We start from the raw sequence: 21056 nt of genomic DNA on the forward strand, positions 1-21056 counted from the left end.
TCCATATTGTGGTGTGTGTATGTATGTGTATATATATTGATGCCTTATTGTGGTAGTCATTTTGTATGTACATTTTTGTATACATTGCTGGGTATAGTGCAATTTTGGACTGTGTATTCATACTAAGAATGGCTTGATATAGACATGGAGAGAGGAATAAGGAAAAGGTGACAGACATGTGGGTGGGTGTCCGGCCATGCACCTCCTACTTCATGGGAGGGGCGTCTTTACCACTTACTGAAAGCTAGTATTTATTGAGACAAGTCCCTTGGTGAGGAAACACTGCAGACCTTTTAGCTCTGAGGAAAGGGGTTCTCCCCTGAAACGCGTCAGCCCTAGCCACGGTCACGGATCGAAACAATATCGTGCTATGCCGATGGTGTTGGTTCTTTGCTGCATTGTGATTCAAGGCCTGTTTTTAACACTCCTTTTGTGAGTATTATGATTTGTTTTTATTGATTTAATAAAATCCACCAAACAGTATCACACTAGGTCGGTGCGCCCTCCGTTTTTCCTCTTTTGTTTCCTTTAGTTTTATGAATTCCAACGATTCAGAGGAGGGCTGCAAGACTTTGGAAGATACCTTTTAATTGAGTTGCTATTGAGTATCACCTTTTTCTTCAAACATCTTTCCAAAGAATACCGGAGCGCAGGAGATTTGTTTTTGTATTGACCTAATTAGAGAGCCCACCTGTGTGTCATGTAATCTCAGTATAAATACAGCTGTTCTGTGAAGCCCTCAGAGGTTTGTTAGAGAACCTTAGTGAACAAACAGCATCATGAAGGCCGAGGAACACACCAGACAGGTCAGGGATAAAGTTGTGGAGAAGTATAAAGCAGGGTTAGGTTATATAAAAAAAATCTCCCAAGCTTTGAAGATCTCACGGAGCTTCTGTTCAATCCATCATCGGAAAATGGAAAGAGTATGACACAACTGCAAACCTACCAAGACATGGCCGGTCCACCTAAATTGACCGGGCCGGGCAAGGAGAGCGTTCATCAGAGAAGCAGCCAAGAGGCCCCATGGTAACTCTGGAGGAGCTGCAGAGATCCACAGCTCAGGGGGGAGAATCTGTCCACAGGACAACTATTAGTGGTCTCTCCACAAATCTGCCCTTTATGGAAGAGTCACAAGAAGAAAGACATTGGAGAAAGAAAGACATAAGAAGTCCTGTTTGCAGTTTGTGAGAAGCCATGTGGGGGAGGGGACACAGCAAACATGTGGGGGAGGGGACACAGCAAACATGTGGGGGAGGGGACACAGCAAACATGTGGGGGAGGGGACACAGCAAACGTGTGGGGGAGGGGACACAGCAAACATGTGGGGGAGGGGACACAGCAAACATGTGGGGGAGGGGACACAGCAAACATGTGGGGGAGGGGACACAGCAAACATGTGGGGGAGGGGACACAGCAAACATGTGGGGGAGGGGACACAGCAAACATGTGGGGGAGGGGACACAGCAAACATGTGGGGGAGGGGACACAGCAAACGTGTGGGGGAGGGGACACAGCAAACATGTGGGGGAGGGGACACAGCAAACATGTGGGGGAGGGGACACAGCAAACATGTGGGGGAGGGGACACAGCAAACGTGTGGAAGAAGGGGCTCTGGTCACATGACACCAAAATTCAACTTTTCGGTCTAAAAGCAAAACGCTATGGGCTAGATTCAGGAAGGGGCTCGCAATCTAACGGCGGCGCAGCATATCGTATTTACGCTACGCCGCCGCAACTTACAGGAGCAAGTGTAGTATTCACAAAGCACTTGCTCCGTAAGTTGCGGCGGCCTAGCGTAAATGGGGCCGGCGTAAGCGCGCGTAATTCAAATGTGTAAGGGGGGGCGTGTTTTATGCTAATGTGTGTTGACCTGACGTGATTGACGTTTTGCGCCGTCCGTGTACATATCCCACTGTGCATTGCTCCAAATGACGTCGCAAGGACGTCATTGGTTTCGACTTGAACGTAAATTATGTCCTGCCCTATTTGCGAACGACTTACGCAAACGACGTAAAAAATAAAAAAATCGAAGCGGGAACGACGTCCATACTTAACATTGAGTGCGCCTCATAGAAGCAGGCACAACGTTACGCCGAAAAAGCCTTACGCAAACGACATAAAAAACGAACGCCGGGCACATGTACGTTTGTGAATCGACGTAACTAGGTAATTTGCATATTCTACGCCAAAAACAACGGAAGCGCCACCTAGCGGCCAGCGTGAGAATGCACCCTAAGATACGACGGCGTAATAGAATTACGCCAGTCGGATCTTAGGCTAGTGTCGGCGTATCTTCTTTCTGAATACAGAAAGTAGATACGCCGGCGCAGCTTTGAATTTACGCGGCGTATCTATGGATACACCGGCGTAATTCTTTGCTGAATCTGGCCCTATGTGTGGGGAAAACTAACACTGCACATCACCCTGAACACACCATCTCCACCGTGAAACATGGTGGTGGCAGCATCATGTGGTGGGGATGCTTTTCTTCAGCAGGGACAGGGAAGCTGGTCAGAGTTGATGGGAAGATGGATGGGGACAAATACAGGACAATCTTATTAGACCCAAAAAGACTTGCAGCTGTAATTGTAGAGAAAGGTTGGTTCTACAAAGTATTGAGGGGAGGGGGGGTCATCTTCCAGCAGGACAACGACCCTAAAGTACAGCCAGAGCTACAATGGAATGGTTTAGATCAAAGCCTATTCATGTGTTAGAATGGCCCAGTCACAGTCCAGACCTAAATCCCATTGAGAATCTGTGGCAAGACTTGAAAATTGCTGATCACAGACGCTCTCCATCCAATCTGACAGAGCCTGAGATATTTTACACAGAAGAAGAATGGGCAGAAATGTTCCTCTCTAGATGTGCAAAGCTGGTAGAGACATCCCCAAAAAGACTTGTAGAGAAAGGGGGTTCTACAAAGTATTGACTCCGGGGGGCGCCATACAAATGCCCCTCCCCCCCACACTTTTCACAGATTTATTTGTATCATTTATCATTTTCCTTCCACAATGATGTGACACTTTGTGTCTCTCACATAAAATCCCAATAAAATACATTTACGTTTTTGGTTGTAACATGAGAAAATGTGGAAGATTTCAAGGGGTATGAATACTTTTTCAAGGCACTGTAGTTCAACCAAAAGAAAAAAAAAAGAAACAAAAACAAATAGAAAAACCTCCATATACACAATCCTATACCCATGCAGCGGAACCTCGGATTACGAGGATAATCCGTTCCAGGAGAACGCTCGTAATCCAAAGCAACTCGCATATCGACGGTCTGTGAATTTGTGCCAAGTCTCAGTCCGCTGGTTACAATCATTGGCCTGGATTCAAGAAGCAATTGCGCCTCTGTAACCATAGTTACACAGCGCAATTGCTTACTTGCCCCGGCGTAACGAATGCTCCTGATTCAGGAACCTTGTTACGCCGACTGCAGCCTAAGATATGCGCGGCATAAGGCTCTTATGCCCGCATATCTTAGGCTGCATTCTTGCGATGGCCGCTAGGTGGCGTTCCCGTTGTGCTCAGCGTATAGTATGCAAATTGCATACTAACGCCGATTCACAACGTTACGCGAGCCCTGCGTACGCAGTTTACATCGTTTCCGTACGGCGTTTTTCGCGTAAGGCTGCCCCTGCTATTAGCAGGGGCAGCCAATGTTACGTATACCCGTCGTTCCCGCGTCGCGAAATTTCAAATTTACGTAGTTTGCGTAAGTGATTCGTGAATGGCGCTGGACGCCATTCACGTTCACTTTGAAGCAAATGATGTCCTTGCGACGTCATTTGCCGCAATGCACGTCGGGAAAGTTTCCCGACGGAGCATGCGCTCTACGATCGGCGCGGGAACGCGCCTAATTTAAATGATTCCCGCCCCCTACGGGATCATTTAAATTGCGCGCGCTTACGGCGGGCATTTTGCCGGCGCGCCCACGCAATTTACGGAGCTACTGCTCCGTGAATCAAGGGCAGCGCAGTAAATTTGCGGGGGGCGCAGGGCAAAAACGTTGCCCTGCGCCCCCGTAAAAAAAGCGCAATTGTACCTGAATCTAGCCCACTAGTGACAATCCAGAATAAAGAGGGAGATGATGACATATTTTAGCATATGACAAATGATGACATAACTGCCACTGGTTTGGGGAAAAAGGAAGAGGCGCCGCGAGCAGAAGGTTATGAAATGTGCGCAGGGGGGAGGGAGGCCGCTTCAGGGAACCGCGGGCATTAGGCAATACAGGAGAGGAGGTCAGAAGAACCAAGAGCCAACGTTCTTTATTTAGCTTTTCAGGATTATTAGTAATACAGCGGAACCTTCGGATTGCGAGTAACGCGGTTAACGAGCGTTTTCGCAATACGAGCGCTGTATTTAAAAAAAAAAAATCCTGACTCGGTTTGTTGTCTCGCAAAACGAGCAGGGTTCAAGCCAAAGCGGTGTGCAGTACCGCGTTTGGCCTGAGGTGGGTGGGAGCGCTGGAGCCGAGCGGAACCAATCAACGCTGTTCGTAAATGCTCAGAAAATCTCAGAAATACTGAGTTCCCAAGCCTTTTTCTGAGGTTTTCCGAGTTCAGCCCTTTCCGAGTGCCCATCCCCCCCCACCTCTGGCCGTTGATGTCAATGCGGAACAAATTATCTTCGTTTCCATTGACTTCTATGGGGAAACTCGCTTTGATATGCAAGTGTTTTGGATTACAAGCATTCTCCTGGAACAGATTATGCTTGTCCAAGGTTCCACTGTATTATTATTAGGCAAGATTATATATATATATATATACAGGGGCGGACTGACATCTCATGGGGCCCCTGGGCAATAGGAGATTATGGGGCCCCCAGGCAATAGGAGATTATGGGCCCCCCGGGCAATAGGAGATTATTGGGCCCCCCGGGCAATAGGAGATTATGGGCCCCCCGGGCAATAGGAGATTATGGGGCCCCCGGGCAATAGGAGATTATGGGGCCCCCAGGCAATAGGAGATTATGGGCCCCCGGGCAATAGGAGATTATGGGACCCCCGGGCAATAGGAGATTATGGGGCCCCCGGGCAATAGGAGATTATAGGGCCCCCAGGCAATAGGAGGTTATGGGGCCCCCCGGGCAATAGGAGATTATAGGGCCCCCAGGCAATAGGAGATTATGGGCCCCCCGGGCAATAGGAGATTATGGGGCCCCCAGGCAATAGGAGATTATGGGCCCCCCAGGCAATGGGAGATTATGGGGCCCCCAGGCAATAGAAGATTATGGGCCCCTGGGCAATAGGAGATTATGGGGCCCCCCGGGCAATAGGAGATTATGGGGCCCCCCGGGCAATAGGAGATTATGGGGCCCCCTGGGCAATAGGAGATTATGGGGCCCCCGGGCAATAGGAGATTATGGGGCCCCCAGGCAATAGGAGATTATGGGCCCCCCGGGCAATAGGAGATTATAGGGCCCCCAGGCAATAGGAGATTATGGGCCCCCCGGGCAATAGGAGATTATGGGCCCCTGGGCAATAGGAGATTATGGGGCCCCCCGGGCAATAGGAGATTATGGGGCCCCCAGGCAATAGGAGATTATGGGCCCCCCAGGCAATGGGAGATTATGGGGCCCCCAGGCAATAGGAGATTATGGGCCCCCCGGGCAATAGGAGATTATAGGGCCCCCGGGCAATAGGAGATTATGGGGCCCCCCGGGTAATAGGAGATTATGGGCCCCTGGGCAATAGGAGATTATGGGGCCCCCCAGGCAATAGGAGATTATGGGGCCCCCCGGGCAATAGGAGATTATGGGGCCCCCGGGCAATAGGAGATTATGGGGCCCCCGGGCAATAGGAGATTATGGGGCCCCCAGACAATAGATTATGAGGCCACACAGTATACACACACTGAAAAGGTACTGGAGAGGGGGGGCAGCTATAATCTTGGTATTTTTGGACCAAAAGGATGTCAGTAATGGACATTTCAGGGACAGATGTAAAAAAAACACAGTTTTTTACATACTGTCTCTGGTTTTTACTGAGGCTGGCAACCCTGATGGGGCCCCCTAGTGGCATGGGGCCCTCGGGCAGTGCCCTAGTGCCCAAATGGTCAGTCCGCCCCTGTATATATATATATATATAGCACCAACAATTCAATATAGGAGGAATCAGAGGGTCCTGCTCATTGGAACTTACAATCTAGGCAGTGGTGGCTGGTGCTTAATATCTCGGAGCGGTGGCAAACAAAACTGCCCCCCCCCCCGTGTGCAGGAGAGGGATGGCGGCGACCAGTCACCCCCCCCCCAGGAGAAGGACGGCGGCAATCAGTGCCACCCCCGTAAGAGATGGATGGCGATGATCGGTGGACTTACCTTAGGAGGCCGATGCTGTTCCTTGCTCCAGGGAAGAGCCGGGAGCCGTTGCTTCTCCTCCCGACCAAATAGTCGGGAGAAGTGGGTCCTCCTGAGACCTGATTGGCCCGGGAGTCCTAAGGCTCCTGGGCCAATCTGGTCTCAGGAACCCGCTATTGTCCTGAGACCCGACAGGGCCAATCGGGTTTCAGGATACGCTATTATTTACATTACACAGCACCCCACAGCTCTGGACCCCTTTACATTACACAGCACCCCACAGCTCTGGACCCCTTTACATTACACAGCACCCCACAGCTCTGGACCCCTTTACATTACACAGCACCCTGCATCACTGGATCCCTTTACATTACACAGCACCCTGCATCAATGGATCCCTTTACATTACACAGCCCCCTGCATCACTGGACCCCTTTACATTACACAGCACCCTGCATCACTGCCCCCTTTACATACACAGCACCCTATATCACTGGACCCCTTTACATTACACAGCACCCTGCATCACTGCCCCCTTTACATTACACAGCACCCTGCATCACTGGACCCCTTTACATTACACAGCACCATGCATCACTGCCCCCTTTACATTACACAGCACCCTGCACCTATGGCCCCCTTTACATTACACAGCACCCTGCACCTCTGGACCCCTTTACATTACACAGCACCCTGCACCTATGGCCCCCTTTACATTACACAGCACCCTGCACCTCTGGACCCCTTTACATTACACAGCACCCTGCACCTATGGCCCCCTTTACATTACACAGCACCCTGCACCTCTGGACCCCTTTACATTACACAGCACCCTGCACCTATGGCCCCCTTTACATTACACAGCACCTCTTTCCCTTGACTGAAACACTACACTATATTGACAGCATATTTATTTCAGGTCTAAAAGAGGAACCTTTTGGAATGAGGGACAAATGGATTTGATTCCAGAAGAGGGACAGGCACTCTAAATAAGGGACAACTAGAGGGGAGGGGAGTGCTGCAGTCACCGCTTAAATCGTCCCCAGGGCCAGTTCGGCCCTGCTCCTGGCTCTCCCTGGCAATTCCAGGGGGGGCAAACGACCCCCCTTGCCCTATGGAGCAGACGCCCCTGAAGCGCGGCCATTGGCTCGTGCTGCTGTCAATCAACTCCAATGACGAGAGGGCCGGGGGGGGGAATTTCTTGGGAAAGCACTTCCCAGGGGGTTTAGCTGATGCGGAGAGGAGCCGAGACAGCCGCAGAGGGACCCCAAAAGACGAGGATCAGGGACACTCTGTGCAAAGCGGAGGTAAGTATGACATGTTTGTTATTTTTATTTATTTTTTTAAATCGAACCTTTAGTACCCCTTTAAAGTGGAGGTTCCGCCAATTTTTTTTTTTAAAAAGTCAGCAGCTACAAATACGGCAGCTGCTGACTTTTTAAAAAATGGACACTTACCTGTCCAGCACGCCCGCGATTTCCGCAGACGAGGCTGAGCAATCGCTCGGTCCTCGGCTGCCTCCGCCGCCATCCTGGGTAAGGGAATCAGGAAGTGAAGTTTTGCGGCTTCACTGCCCGGTTCCCTACTGCACATGCGTGAGTATCGCGGCGCGCCATCACTGGTCCCCGCTCTCTGCTGGGAACAGTGTTTCCCAGAAGACAGCGGGGGGGGGGGGGCGGACTCCCACCGGAGTCAGAACCAGGAAGTGGTTCATGTACCTGTCTTAGACAGGTATCTGCACCCCCCTCCCCCTGAAAGGTGCCAAATGTGACACCGGAGGGGGGGGAGGGTTCCAAAAAGCGTAAGTTCACTTTTTGTGTGAATCTCCACTTTAAGCTGCCTGTGGTTGGTGCCAAGTCAGCAGGTGACCATACTGTCTGGACAGACTTGGTGGTGATGATGGTGGTGTTGCTGTTGGTGGTGGTGATGATGATGGTGGTGGTGGTATTGGTGGTGTTGGTGGGGGTGGTGGTGGTGATGGTGATGGTGGTGATGATGATGGTGGTGATGATGATGATGGTGGTGGTGATGGTGTTGATGGCGATGAAGATGGTGTTGGTTTTGATGGTGGTGATGATGGTGGTGGTGGTATTGGTGTTGATGTTGGTGGTGTTGGTGCTGGTTGTGGTGTTGGTGGTGGTGGTATTGGTGGTGGTGGTGTTGATTATGGTGGTGGTGATGGTGGTGTTGATGATGATGGTGGTGATGATGGTGCTGGTGGTGTTGATGTTGATGGTGGTGGTGTTGGTGCTGGTTGTGGTGTTAGTGGTGATGTTGGTGGTGTTGATGATGGTGGTGTTGATGAAGATGATGGTGGTGGTGTTGATGATGATGATGATGGTGGTGGTGTTGGTGCTGGTTGTGGTGGTGGTGGTATTGGTGGTGTTGATTATGGTGGTGGTGTGGTGGTGTTGATGATGATGGTGGTGATGATGGTGCTGGTGGTGTTGATGTTGATGGTGGTGGTGTTGGTGCTGGTTGTGGTGTTAGTGGTGATGTTGGTGGTGTTGATGATGGTGGTGTTGATGAAGATGATGGTGGTGGTGTTGATTATGATGATGGTGGTGGTGTTGATGATGGTGGTGATGGTGCTGGTTGTGTTGGTGATGTTCGTGGAGTTGATGATGATGGTGGTTTTGGTGATGGTGATGGTGGTGTTGGTAGCATTGGTGTTGGTGCTGGTTGTGTTGGGGGTGTTGGTGCTGGTTGTGTTGGTTGTGTTGGTGGTGTTGGTGTTGGTGCTGGTTGTGTTGGTGCTGGTTGTGTTGGTGGTGTTGGTTGTGTTTGTGGCGTTGGTGGTGTTGGTGTTGGTGCTGGTTGTGTTGGTGGTGTTGGTGCTGGTTGTGTTGGTGGTGTTGGTTGTGTTTGTGGCGTTGGTGGTGTTGGTGTTGGTGCTGGTTGTGTTGGTGGTGTTGGTGCTGGTTGTGTTGGTGGTGTTGGTTGTGTTTGTGGCTTTGGTGGTGTTGGTGTTGGTGCTGGTTGTGTTGGTGGTGTTGGTGCTGGTTGTGTTGGTTGTGTTGGTGGTGTTGGTGCTGGTTGTGTTGGTGGTGTTGGTTGTGTTTGTGGCGTTGGTGGTGTTGGTGCTGGTTGTGTTGGTGGTGTTGGTTGTGTTGGTTGTGTTGGTGGCGTTGGTGGTGTTGGTGGTGTTGGTTGTGTTGGTTGTGTTGGTGGCGTTGGTGGTGTTGGTGGTATTGGTTGTGTTGGTGGTATTGGTTGTGTTTGTGGCGTTGGTGGTGTTGGTGTTGGTGCTGGTTGTGTTGGTGGTGTTGGTGCTGGTTGTGTTGGTGGTGTTGGTTGTGTTTGTGGCGTTGGTGGTGTTGGTGCTGGTTGTGTTGGTGGTGTTGGTTGTGTTGGTGGCGTTGGTGGTGTTGGTGTTGGTGCTGGTTGTGTTGGTGGTGTTGGTGCTGGTTGTGTTGGTGGTGTTGGTTGTGTTTGTGGCGTTGGTGGTGTTGGTGCTGGTTGTGTTGGTGGTGTTGGTGCTGGTTGTGTTGGTTGTGTTGGTGGTGTTGGTGCTGGTTGTGTTGGTGGTGTTGGTTGTGTTTGTGGCGTTGGTGGTGTTGGTGCTGGTTGTGTTGGTGGTGTTGGTTGTGTTGGTTGTGTTGGTGGCGTTGGTGGTGTTGGTGGTGTTGGTTGTGTTGGTTGTGTTGGTGGCGTTGGTGGTGTTGGTGGTATTGGTTGTGTTGGTGGTATTGGTTGTGTTTGTGGCGTTGGTGGTGTTGGTGTTGGTGCTGGTTGTGTTGGTGGTGTTGGTGCTGGTTGTGTTGGTGGTGTTGGTTGTGTTTGTGGCGTTGGTGGTGTTGGTGCTGGTTGTGTTGGTGGTGTTGGTTGTGTTGGTGGCGTTGGTGGTGTTGGTGTTGGTGCTGGTTGTGTTGGTGGTGTTGGTGCTGGTTGTGTTGGTGGTGTTGGTTGTGTTTGTGGCGTTGGTGGTGTTGGTGCTGGTTGTGTTGGTGGTGTTGGTTGTGTTGGTGGCGTTGGTGGTGTTGGTGTTGGTGCTGGTTGTATTGTTTTTTCACCCTTCTAGCCCAGGAGAAGTCCCACCACTGCAGGGTAATTTCTAACTCTATGGTTCAGCTTTTGAACCATAAAAATGAACAAAGTAGATTTTCCAGGGTGAGAACTTTATATTTTGTTGACATTTCCATGGTGATCTCTGGTAGAGAACAGAGAACGGGGGCAGGGCGGGGCGGAGAGAGGGAGAGAAGAGGTGCGAATAACAAACACTTTACAGAAACTGGTAAACACACAGAGATCTGCATCCTGTCGGGGAGAGAGGAGACCGATGCTGTGTCCCTTGTACATAGGGACACCGATCGGTCACTCCCCTCCCCCCACAGTAAGAATCACTCCCTAGGGAACACATTAACCCCCTTGATCACCCGCCTAGTGTTAACCCCCTTCCCTGCCAGTCATATTTATACAGCAATCAATGCATTTTTTGAAGCACTGGTCGCTGTATAAATGTGAATGGTCCCTAAAAGGTGTCAAAAGTGTCCGATGTGTCCGCCGCAATATTGCAGTCACGACGAAAAAAAAAAAAAAAAACACAGATCGCCGCCATTACTAGTAAAAAATAAATAAAATAATAAAAATGCTATAAATCTATCCCCTATTTTGTAGACGCTATTGGCCAGATTCAGAGAGAGTAACGCTGGCGTATCAGTAGATACGCCGACGTAACTCTGAATCTGCGCCGTCGTAAATTTAAGCGTATTCTGGAAACCAGATACGCTTAAATTAGGCTAAGATACGAGTGGCGTAAGTCTCCTACACCGTCGTATCTTAAAGTGTAATTTTTAGGCTGGCCGCTGGGTGGCGCTTCCGTTGAGTTCGGCGTAGAATATGTAAATGCCTAGATACGCCAATTCACGAACGTATGTGCGCCCGTCACAATAAAGATACGCCGTTTATGTAAGGCATTTTCCGGCGTAAAGTAATTCCAACAAATAGCTGGACTAGTCAATGTTAAGTATGGCCGTCGTTCCCGCTTCGAAATTTGAAATTTTTACGTCGTTTGCGTAAGTCGTCCGTGAATGGGGCTGGACGTAATTTACGTTCACGTCGAAACCAATACGTCCTTGCGGCGTACTTTGGAGCAATGCACACTGGGATATGTCCACGGACGGCGCATGCGCCGTTCGTAAAAAACGTCAATCACGTCGGGTCACCAAACATTAACATAAAACACGCCCCCCATCCTCATTTGAATTAGGCGCGCTTACGCCGGCCCCATTTACGCTACGCCGCCGTAACTTAGAAGGCAAGTGCTTTGTGAATACAGCACTTGCCTCTCTGATTTACAGCGGAGTAGCGTAAATACGATACGCTACGCCGCCGCAAAGATACGTGCCCCTACCTGAATCTAGCTATATAACTTTTGCGCAAACCAATCAATAAACGCTTATTGCGATTTTTTGTTACCAAAAATATGTAGAAGAAGAATATATATCGGCCTAAACTGAGGGAAAAATAAAAAAAAAATAAAAATAATAATTATATTTATTATAGCAAAAAGTACAAAATATTGTGGTCTTTTTTTTCAAACTTGTCCCTCTTCTTTTGTTTATAGCGCAAGAAATAAAAACCGCAGAGGTGATCAAATACCACCGAAAGAAAGCTCTGTTTGTGGGGAAAAAATTATAAACATTTAATTTGTGTACAGCGTCGCACGGCCGCGCATTTGTCATTCAAAGTGCGCAGGCGCTGAAAGCTAAAAAATGGCCTGGGCAGGAAGTGGGTGAAAGTGCCCGGTAGGCAAGTGGTTAAAGAAGTATTATGGTTATAAAGTAACGATGTGTAATAACAGAAACATTATGATGGTAATAAATTGTTATAATGTAACAATGTTCTGTTTTTATTTTTTTTACTGACTAGGCCAATTCTTTCGGCACTGGCTTGCCATGGTGGTGGTGGGAGGGTCTGGAATGTACAGTAGGGGGGGCCCCATTCATATGACACAGCGTGTGTTATTGTGAGTACGGCGTGCATTGTGATTGTGCAATGGCTTGTTAAAACACATTGGGGTTGATTTACTAAAGCCGGAGCGTGCAAAATCTGGTGCAGCTCTGCATGGGAGCCAATCAGCTTCTAACTTCAGCTTAACCACTTAAGACCCGGACCAAAATGCAGGTAAAGGACCCGGCCATTTTTTTTTTGCGATTCGGCACTGCGTCGCTTTAACTGACAATGGCGCGGTCGTGCGACGTGGCTCCCAAACAAAATTGGCGTCCTTTTTTCCCCACAAATAGAGCTTTCTTTTGGTGGTATTTGATCACCTCTGCGGTTTTTATTTTTTGCGCTATAAACAAAAATAGAGCGACAATTGGGAAAAAAATGCAATATTTTTTCCTTTTTGCTATAATAAATATCCCCAAAAAATATATAAAAAAAAGTTTTTTCCTCAGTTTAGGCCAATACGTATTCTTCTACCTATTTTTGGTAAAAAAAATCGCAATAAGCGTTTATCGATCGTTTTGCGCAAAATTTATAGGCCCAGATTCACGTAGATAGGCGTAAATATAAGCGGGCGTAGCGTATCGTAGTTACGCTACGCCGCCGCAACTTAGAGAGGCAAGTGCTGTATTCACAAAGCACTTGCGTCTAAAGTTACGGCGGCGTAGCGTAAATGTGCCGGCGTAAGCGCGCCTAAATCAAATGAGGAACAGGGGGGCGTGTTTTATGTAGACTAAGCATGACCCCATGTAAATGACGCTTTTTTCGAACGGCGCATGCTCAGTATCACGTCGAATTTTCAAATAAAATTACGCCCGCTCAATGCCTAGACGACTTCTCCGTCATTTCACTTCCACTGACTCCTGCACTCAGATCAACAGGGAACACCAAGCAGAACTTTCTTCTTCAGCTCTGCACAGTGTGTTTAGCGTGGGGGAAGGGTGGAGCCCCTGTCATGTTTTTGTTCCTTGCAGACCGACCCCCCCCCCTCATCAAGGCATTTTGGTATTTGCATAACTCCTCCCCACTTCTTGTATCAGGACTGAGGGCTCTTGAGAGGAGCAGGTGGCATGTACAAGAGGTGGGCAGGAGGGACGGCTGCCCTGGGCACGAGGGGAAGCTGCCTTGGGCACAATGGTTTATTGCAGGGATGGTGGTGCCCTGAGTCAGGTGGAAGTGGGGGGCCCCTGACCCTAACCTCTTAGGAAAATGGAGGGGGCGCAGTTTGGCATCTTTGACCTGGGACTAGAGAGGCGTACTGGGGTGGGGGTGGGGAGGGGGGGCTGTCATGTTTTCAGGAAGCTCTGTACAGCACCCTGCCGGACCCTCCCACCAGCCATGATCTGCCTGCATTGCAAAGAGAAGGATCCAGTGATGACATCACTGTGTCTAAAAAAAGGTCTGAAATTAAAATAGAAAGGCTTTATTTAGCAAAAATAAATGTTAGAATTTTGTTGAAGGAGTGGGGGGGAGGGGGGGGTTTGGGAAATCAGTGAAGAACGTAGGCGGTTTACACTTCAGCTTTCGGTAATAGTAAATACTGTATTATAGCAAATCTGTATTATAATTTGTTACTATTCCTGTTTTGCACTTCCTAGTTGTACGACAAAATGAATCTCCATGTAAACTGAAAGAATTAACTTCTCTTATTTGCTCCGATAAATGAACTGTTTAAATCCTTTGCTGTTTTATCTGTTTGATTAGTACAGAAATTACTCGCTGATCTGCCAGGAATCTTATGAGCTGATGATTTTCTGATCTCTGTGCTCCGTGATGACTGTTAATCAGTTACATTGGTCCTGGCTGTCCCTGTGGACTGCAATACACCCCCCTTAGAGCAGAGGTGGAGGCAAAGCCGGGGGAAAAGGACCCCTCTAGTGCCCTGGGCACGGTGGGGAGTTGTGCTAGAATGGGTGATTTGGAGGGTAGGATTTGAAATAGGAAAGTTGATTTCTGCTAGATGGGGAGGATTTGTGCTTGTAGGGATGATTAACTACTTGCCGACCAGCCGCCGGCGGCAGGTCGGCTCCCCTGCGCGAGAGCCCGTAGCTCTACGTCGGCTCTCGAAGCGGCCACTAGGGGCGCGCTCGTCCCTGACTCCCGTGCGAGTGCCCGGCGGGCGCGATCACCGCCGGGCACCCGCGATTGCTCGTTACAGAGCGAGGAAGGGGAGCTGTGTTGTGTGTAAACACACAGCTCCCAGTCCTGTCAGGGGAGAAATGCCTGATCAATGTATGAACAGCGATCTGTAATTTCCCCTAATGAGGCCACCCCCCCCTACAGTTAGAACACACCCAGGGAACATACTTAACCCCTTCCCTGCCCCCTAGTGTTAACCCCTTCACTGCCAGTGGCATTTTTATGGTAATCCAATGCATTTTTATAGCACTGGTGATCGCTATAAAAATGCCAATGGTCCCAAAAATGTGTCAAAAGTGTCCGAAGTGTCCGCCATAATGTCGCAGTACCGATAAAAAACGCTGATTACTAGTGAATTTTTTTTTTAATAAAAATGCCATAAAAATACCCCGGGCTAGATTCAGCAATACATTACGCCGGCGTATCTATAGATACGCCACGTAAATTCAAAGCTGCGCCGGCGTATCTTTTTTCTGTATTCAAAGATACGCCGACATTAGCCTAAGATCCGACTGGCGTAAGTCTCTTACACCGTCGTATCTTAGGGTGCATATTTACGCTGGCCGTTAGGTGGCGCTTCTGTAGTTTTCGGCAAAGAATATGCAAATGACCTAGATACGCCGATTCACAAATTTACATACGCCTGGCGCTATTTTTTTACGTTGTTTACGTTAGTCTTTTTCGGCGTAAGGTTACTCCTGCTATTAGGAGGCGCACGCAATGTTAAGTATGGCCGTCGTTCCCGCGTCGAAATTTTAATTTTTTACGTCGTTTGCGTAAGTCATTCGTGAATAGGGCTGGACGTAATTTACGTTCACGTCGAAACCAATGACGTCCTTGCGGCGTACTTTGGAGCAATGCACACTGGGAAATTCCACGGATGGCGCATGCGCCGTTCGGGAAAAACGTCAATCACGTCGGATCACCAAGAATTAACATAAAACACGCCCCCTCATCCACATTTGAATTACGCGCGCTTACGCCGGCCCCATTTAGGCTACGTCGGCGTAACTTAGAAGGCAAGTGCTTTGTGAATACAGCACTTGCCTCTCTAACTTACGGCGGCGTATCGTAATTACGATACGCTGCGCCGCCGTAACAATGCGCGCCCCTACCTGAATTTAGCCCCCCTATTTTGTAAACGCTATAACTTTTGCGCAAACCAATCAATAAATGTTTATTGCAATTGTTTTTTCGAAAAATAGGTAGAAGAATACGTATCGGCCTAAACGGAGGAAAAATTTTTTTTTTTATATATATTTGGGGATATTTATTATAGCAAAAAGTAAAAAATATTCATTTTTTTCAAAATTGTCGCTCTATTTTTGTTTATAGCGCAAAAACTAAAAACCGCAAAGGTGATCAAATACCACCAAAAGAAAGCTCTATTTGTGGGGAAAAAAGGACGCCAATTTTGTTCGGGAGCCGCGTCGCACAACCGCGCAATTGTCAGTTAAAGCGACGCAGTGCCGAATCGCAAAAAGTGCTCTGGTCTTTGATCAGCAATATGGTCCGGGAGTTAAGTGGTTAAAGAGATTTGTGCTATGAGGGGGAATTTGGGGAGGGGTGTAAGTGTAAAGTCTAGGAGAGGGGGATTTGTGCTGGGAGAGGGGGATTTGGAGGTGGGGAGGATTGGCGCTAGGAGAGGAGATGGTGGGGGGACTTGTTCTTGTAGGGATAATTGAAGGGGGGGGGGGTTTGTGCTTTTAGGGAATCGGGATGATTAAAGAGATTTGTGCTATGAGGGGGAATTTGGGAAAGGGTGTAAGTATAAGTCCTAGGGGGGAGGATTGGTGCTAGGAGAGGGGTTTGGGGGAGGGGGGTGGGGGGACTTGTGCTTGTAGGGATAATTGAAAGAGGGGGGGGGGATTTAAGCTTGTAGGGACGATTGAAGAGATTTATGCTAGGAGGGGAAATTTAGGGAGCAGTGTAAGTGTAAATTCTAGGGAAGGGGATTTGGGGGAGAGAGGGACTTGCAGGGGGTGGATTAGTGCTAGGAGAGGGGATTTGTGCTTTTTAGGGATAATTGAAGGGGGAAATTTGTGCTTGTGGGGATCATTGAAGGGGGGGGGGGGGTGTGCTTGTAGGGATAATTGAAGGGGGGGTTGTGCTTGTAGGGATAACTGAAGGGGGGGTTGTGCTTGTAGGGATAACTGAAGGGGGGTTGTGCTTGTAGGGATAATTGAAGGGGGATTGTGCTTGTAGGGATAATTGAAGGGGGGGTTGTGCTTGTAGGGATAACTGAAGGGGGGGGTTGTGCTTGTGGGGATAATTGAAGGGGGGAATTTGTGCTATTTAGGGATAATTGAAGGGGGGTTGTGCTTGTAGGGATAATTGAAGGGGGGGGGGGGTTGTGCTTGTAGGGATAATTGAAGGGGGGGTTGTGCTTGTAGGGATAATTAAAGGGGGGGTTGAGCTTGTAGGGATAATTGAAGGGGGGAATTTGTGCTATTTAGGGATAATTGAAGGGGGGTTGTGCTTGTAGGGATAATTGAAGGGGGGGTGAGCTTGTAGGGATAATTGAAGGGGCGGTTGTGCTTGTAGGGATAATTGAAGGGGCGGTTGTGCTTGTAGGGATAATTGAAGGGGATGGGAGTTGTGCTTGTAGGGATAATTGAAGGGGGGGTTGTGTTTGTAGGGATAATTGAAGGGGGGGTTGAGCTTGTAGGGATAATTGAAGGGGGGGGGGGTGTGCTTGTAGGAATAATTGAAGGGGGGGTTGTGCTTGTAGGGATAATTGAAGGGGGGGTTGTGCTTGTAGGGATAATTGAAGGGGGGGGGGTTGTGCTTGTAGGAATAATTGAAGGGGGGGTTGTGCTTGTAGGGATAATTGAAGGGGGGGGTTGTGCTTGTAGGGATAATTGAAGGGGGGGTTGTGCTTGTAGGGATAATTGAAGGGGGGGGGGGTGTGCTTGTAGGAATAATTGAAGGGGGGGGTTGTGCTTGTAGGGATAATTGAAGGGGGGGTTGTGCTTGTAGTGATTATTAAAGGGGGGGGGGTTTGTGCTTGTAGGGATGATTGAAGAGATTTGTGCTAGGAGGGGAAATTTGGGGAGGGGTGTAAGTTTAAGTTCTAGGAGAGAATATTTGAGGAGGCTTTATGCTGGGAGAGGGGGATTTGGAGGGGGGGGATTTATGCTCAAAGGGGAAATTTGCAGGGTAGAGGAATTGTACTGGGAGGGGGGGGGGACTTGGGGAGGGAGACGATTGAGTTAGGAGCGGGGATTTGTACTGGAATTGGGGTGAGAGGAGAGGATTTATGCTCAGAGGTGAAATTTGAGGGGTAGAGGATTTGTGCTAGGAGGGGGGGGGGAGTGGGATTTGAGCTGGGAGGGGGGATTTGTACTACAAGAGGGGAGAGAGGGAAATATTTTTGGGGAGCACTTTGACTTGCAAAGGGAATTGTTGCTTAGAGGATAAGCCTGAAGTCTAGTGCTCCAATTTTTTGGGGAAGAGGGAGAGGATTTCTTGCTGTCACATAATTCCCATAAACTTTTTGTTGGGGGGCGGGGGGAGGGGCTTCGGCAGCGGCGCTTTTCGGGCTTTTAACCCCCGCTAGTGGCCGAAAAAAGGGTTAAATGCGCTCGAAACGCGTCGCTGATGAATTGCTTTGCAGGCACTAGTGGCAAAAAAAGCGCTGCTTTAACGACAGTAAAGTGCCACTAAAACTAGCGGCGCTTTACCGCTAGCCCGGCCAGCTGACAGTGTCAAAGGGCTCTTAAGGTGTTTAAAACGTCACCTATGGAGATTTTTAAGTACCGTAGTTTGTCGCCATTCCGCGAGTGTATATTGGGGTACATATCTATATATATATGTAGATCTCTCTCTCTCTCTCATCTCTCTCTCTTTATATATATATATATCCAATTCTCTCATATTTCTCTCTCTCTCTCTCTCTCTCTCTCTCTATCTCTCATATCTCTCTCTCTCTCTCTCTCTCTCTCTCTCTCTCTCTCTCTCACACACACATCTCTCTCTCACATCTCTCTCCTCTCACTCTCATCTCTCTCTCCTCTCTCTCTCTCTCATATATCTCACATGTATCTCTCACATCTCTCTCACATCTCTCTCTCTCATCTCTCTCTCTCTCATCTCTCTCTCTCTCTCTCTCTCTCTCTATCTCTCATATCTCTCTCTCTCTCTCTCACACATCTCTCTCTCACATCTCTCTCCTCTCACTCTCGTCATCTCTCTCTCCTCTCTCTCATATATCTCACATGTATCTCTCACATGTATCTCTCACATCTCTCTCACATCTCTCTATCTCATCTCTCTCTCATATCTCTCTCTCTCTCTCATATCTCTCTCTCTCTCTCACACACATCTCTCTCTCATATCTCTCTCTCTCATATCACTCTCTCTCTCTCATATCTCTCTCACATGTATCTCTCACATCTCTCTCTCTCTCTCACATGCATCTCTCACATCTCTCTCTCTCACATCTCTCTCCTCTCTCTCATCTCTCTCTCACATCTATCTCTCTCATATCTCTCTCTCTCTCTCTCTCATCTCTCTCACATCTCTCTCTCTCACATATCTCTCTCTCATCTCTCTCTCTCTCTCTCTCTCTCTCTCTCTCATCTTTCTCTCACCTTTCTCTCACATCTCTCTTCTCTCTCTCTCTCTCTCTCTCTCTCATATCTCTCTCTCTCCTCTCTCTCTCTCTCTCTCTCTCTCTCTCTCTCTCTCTCATATCTCTCTCACATGTATCTCTCACATCTCTCTCTCTCACATGTATCTCTCACATCTCTCTCTCTCTCTCACATCTCTCTCCTCTCTCTCATCTCTCTCTCTCTCTCTCATCTCTCTCTCTCTCTCTCTCATCTCTCTCTCTCTCTCATCTCTCTCACCTCTCTCTCTCTCATCTTTCTCTCTCTTATATCTCTCTCTCATCTTTCTCTCTCCTCTCTCTCTCTCTCTCTCTCTCTCTCTCTCTCTCTCTCTCTCTCTCATCTCTCTCTCACATCTCTCTCCTCTCTCTCTCATATCTCTCTCTCTCTCACACACCTCTCTCTCTCACATGTCTCTCCTCTCTCTCTCGTCTCTCTCTCTCTCATCTCTCTCATATCTCTCTCATCTCTCATATCTCTCTCTCTCTCTCTCTCTCTCTCTCTCACATCTCTCTCTCTCTATCTCTCTCTCTCTCTCTCTCTCTCTCTCTCTCTCTCTCCTCTCCCTCTCCTCTCTCTCTCTCCTCTCCCTCTCCTCTCTCTCTCTATATATATATTTTTTTTTTTTATTGCGTTTGCAAAACTGCTGCACAAATACTGTGTGACATAAAAAATTGCAACGATCACCATTTTATTCCCTAGGGTCTCTGCTAAAAAAAAAAGATGTATCAGGTTTGTGGGTTATAAGTAATTCTCTTGTAAAGACAGCGCGTCAGACAGCGCCCGGCCTTCAAGTGGTTAATATAAAACTTTCCATAGATAATATAATATTTTAGGAAATTCTAAAACTGCAACAAAACGCGACTGACAGCAGACAGAAGCAGCAGAGAGTAAAGATCGGAGGATCCCATTATAATCTATATACAGGAACCTTCTTTCGTATACAGAACGATCGGTCAGACTGAACTCACCGCGCTCGCCGCGCTCTCCACGCCTCCGGCTGGGAATCTTCAGGACTCCGGGGATCTCTCCGAGTGACAAGTTGTAACAATGTATTAACTTTCTGCATAAACAAGGAAGTGTCACCGAGAACCTTCCCAGGGTGCACTGCTCACATTCCTCAAGGAGCGACTAAGCGGTGGCACCGCGCCAGGTGTCTGCCAGTCCCACTAAGGCGATTAAAATAAAAACTACGACGCAGCGGATCGATCACGTGCTTGTTAAATACCTTCAGTCTGATGAAGGAGGGAGCGACTTTTGTTGAATGAAATTGTTTTTTATTTTTATTTTTTATTTGTAAATACATTTTCTTTTACTTAACCTCTCGCTGCCCACAAAACACAAATCTGATTGTTGTGCTGAGTCACTGATTGGCTTCTTATATCACTGAGGACTCCGGTCCTGACATGTCCCTGAAGGAATTCCAGGAACCAGGGGCGGACTGACAACTCATGGGGCCCCTGGGCAATAGAAAATCACAGGGGGACACTTCTGTGGGGGGGGGGGAGGTGGTGGAGGACACAGGGGGTCATTGTGGGGGTGGAGGGCACAGGAGGACACTATAGAAGGGGTGGAGGGCACAGGGGGACACTGTGGGGGGTGGAGCGCACAGGGGGACACTGTGGGGGGTGGAGCGCACAGGGGGACACTGTGGGGGGTGGAGCGCACAGTGGGACACTGGGGGGGGGGGTGGAGAGCACAGGGGGACATTGTGGGGGGTTGAGGGCACAGGGGGACACTGTGGGGGTGGAGCGCACAGGGGGACACTGTGGGGGTGGAGGGCACAGGGTGACATTGTGGGGGGTTGAGGGCACAGGGGGACACTGTGGGGGTGGAGCGCACAGGGGGACACTGTGGGGGTGGAGGGCACAGGGTGACATTGTGGGGGGTTGAGGGCACAGGGGGACACTGTGGGGGGTGGAGGGCACAGGGTGACATTGTGGGGGGTTGAGGGCACAGGGGGACACTGTGGGGGGTTAAGCGCACAGGGTGAGACTGTGGGGGGTAGAGGGCACAGGGTGACACTGTGGAGGGTTGAGGGCACATGGGGACACTG

General features: G+C 49.1%; 2 protein-coding genes across 5 annotated transcripts in view; both read right to left on the reverse strand.

Annotated features, from left to right (window-relative positions):
• The window catches only part of ALS2CL (ALS2 C-terminal like), a 203337-nt gene extending 183226 nt beyond the window's left edge, over positions 1–20111 (reverse strand). For 2 of the 4 annotated variants that reach the window (XM_040355208.1, XM_040355206.1), the window contains exon 1: positions 19972–20077. The gene's annotated coding sequence lies outside the window, so the exon portion shown is untranslated. Of the gene's footprint in view, positions 1–19971 lie in introns of all 4 variants that reach the window. The other 2 variants (XM_040355211.1, XM_040355210.1) reach the window with 2 other exon arrangements.
• On the reverse strand, positions 4054–10444 carry LOC120941377 (putative GPI-anchored protein pfl2). The gene is made up of 3 exons (XM_040354717.1): positions 10383–10444; positions 8895–10294; positions 4054–4061 (listed from the first exon to the last, which is right to left on the reverse strand). Exons 1-3 carry the CDS (start codon positions 10442–10444, stop codon positions 4054–4056), a joined length of 1470 nt encoding a protein of 489 aa, XP_040210651.1.
• Positions 20112–21056: the final 945 nt, after the last annotated feature.

Source organism: Rana temporaria, chromosome 5, assembly GCF_905171775.1.
Source record: "Rana temporaria chromosome 5, aRanTem1.1, whole genome shotgun sequence".
Lineage (NCBI taxonomy): Eukaryota > Metazoa > Chordata > Amphibia > Anura > Ranidae > Rana > Rana temporaria.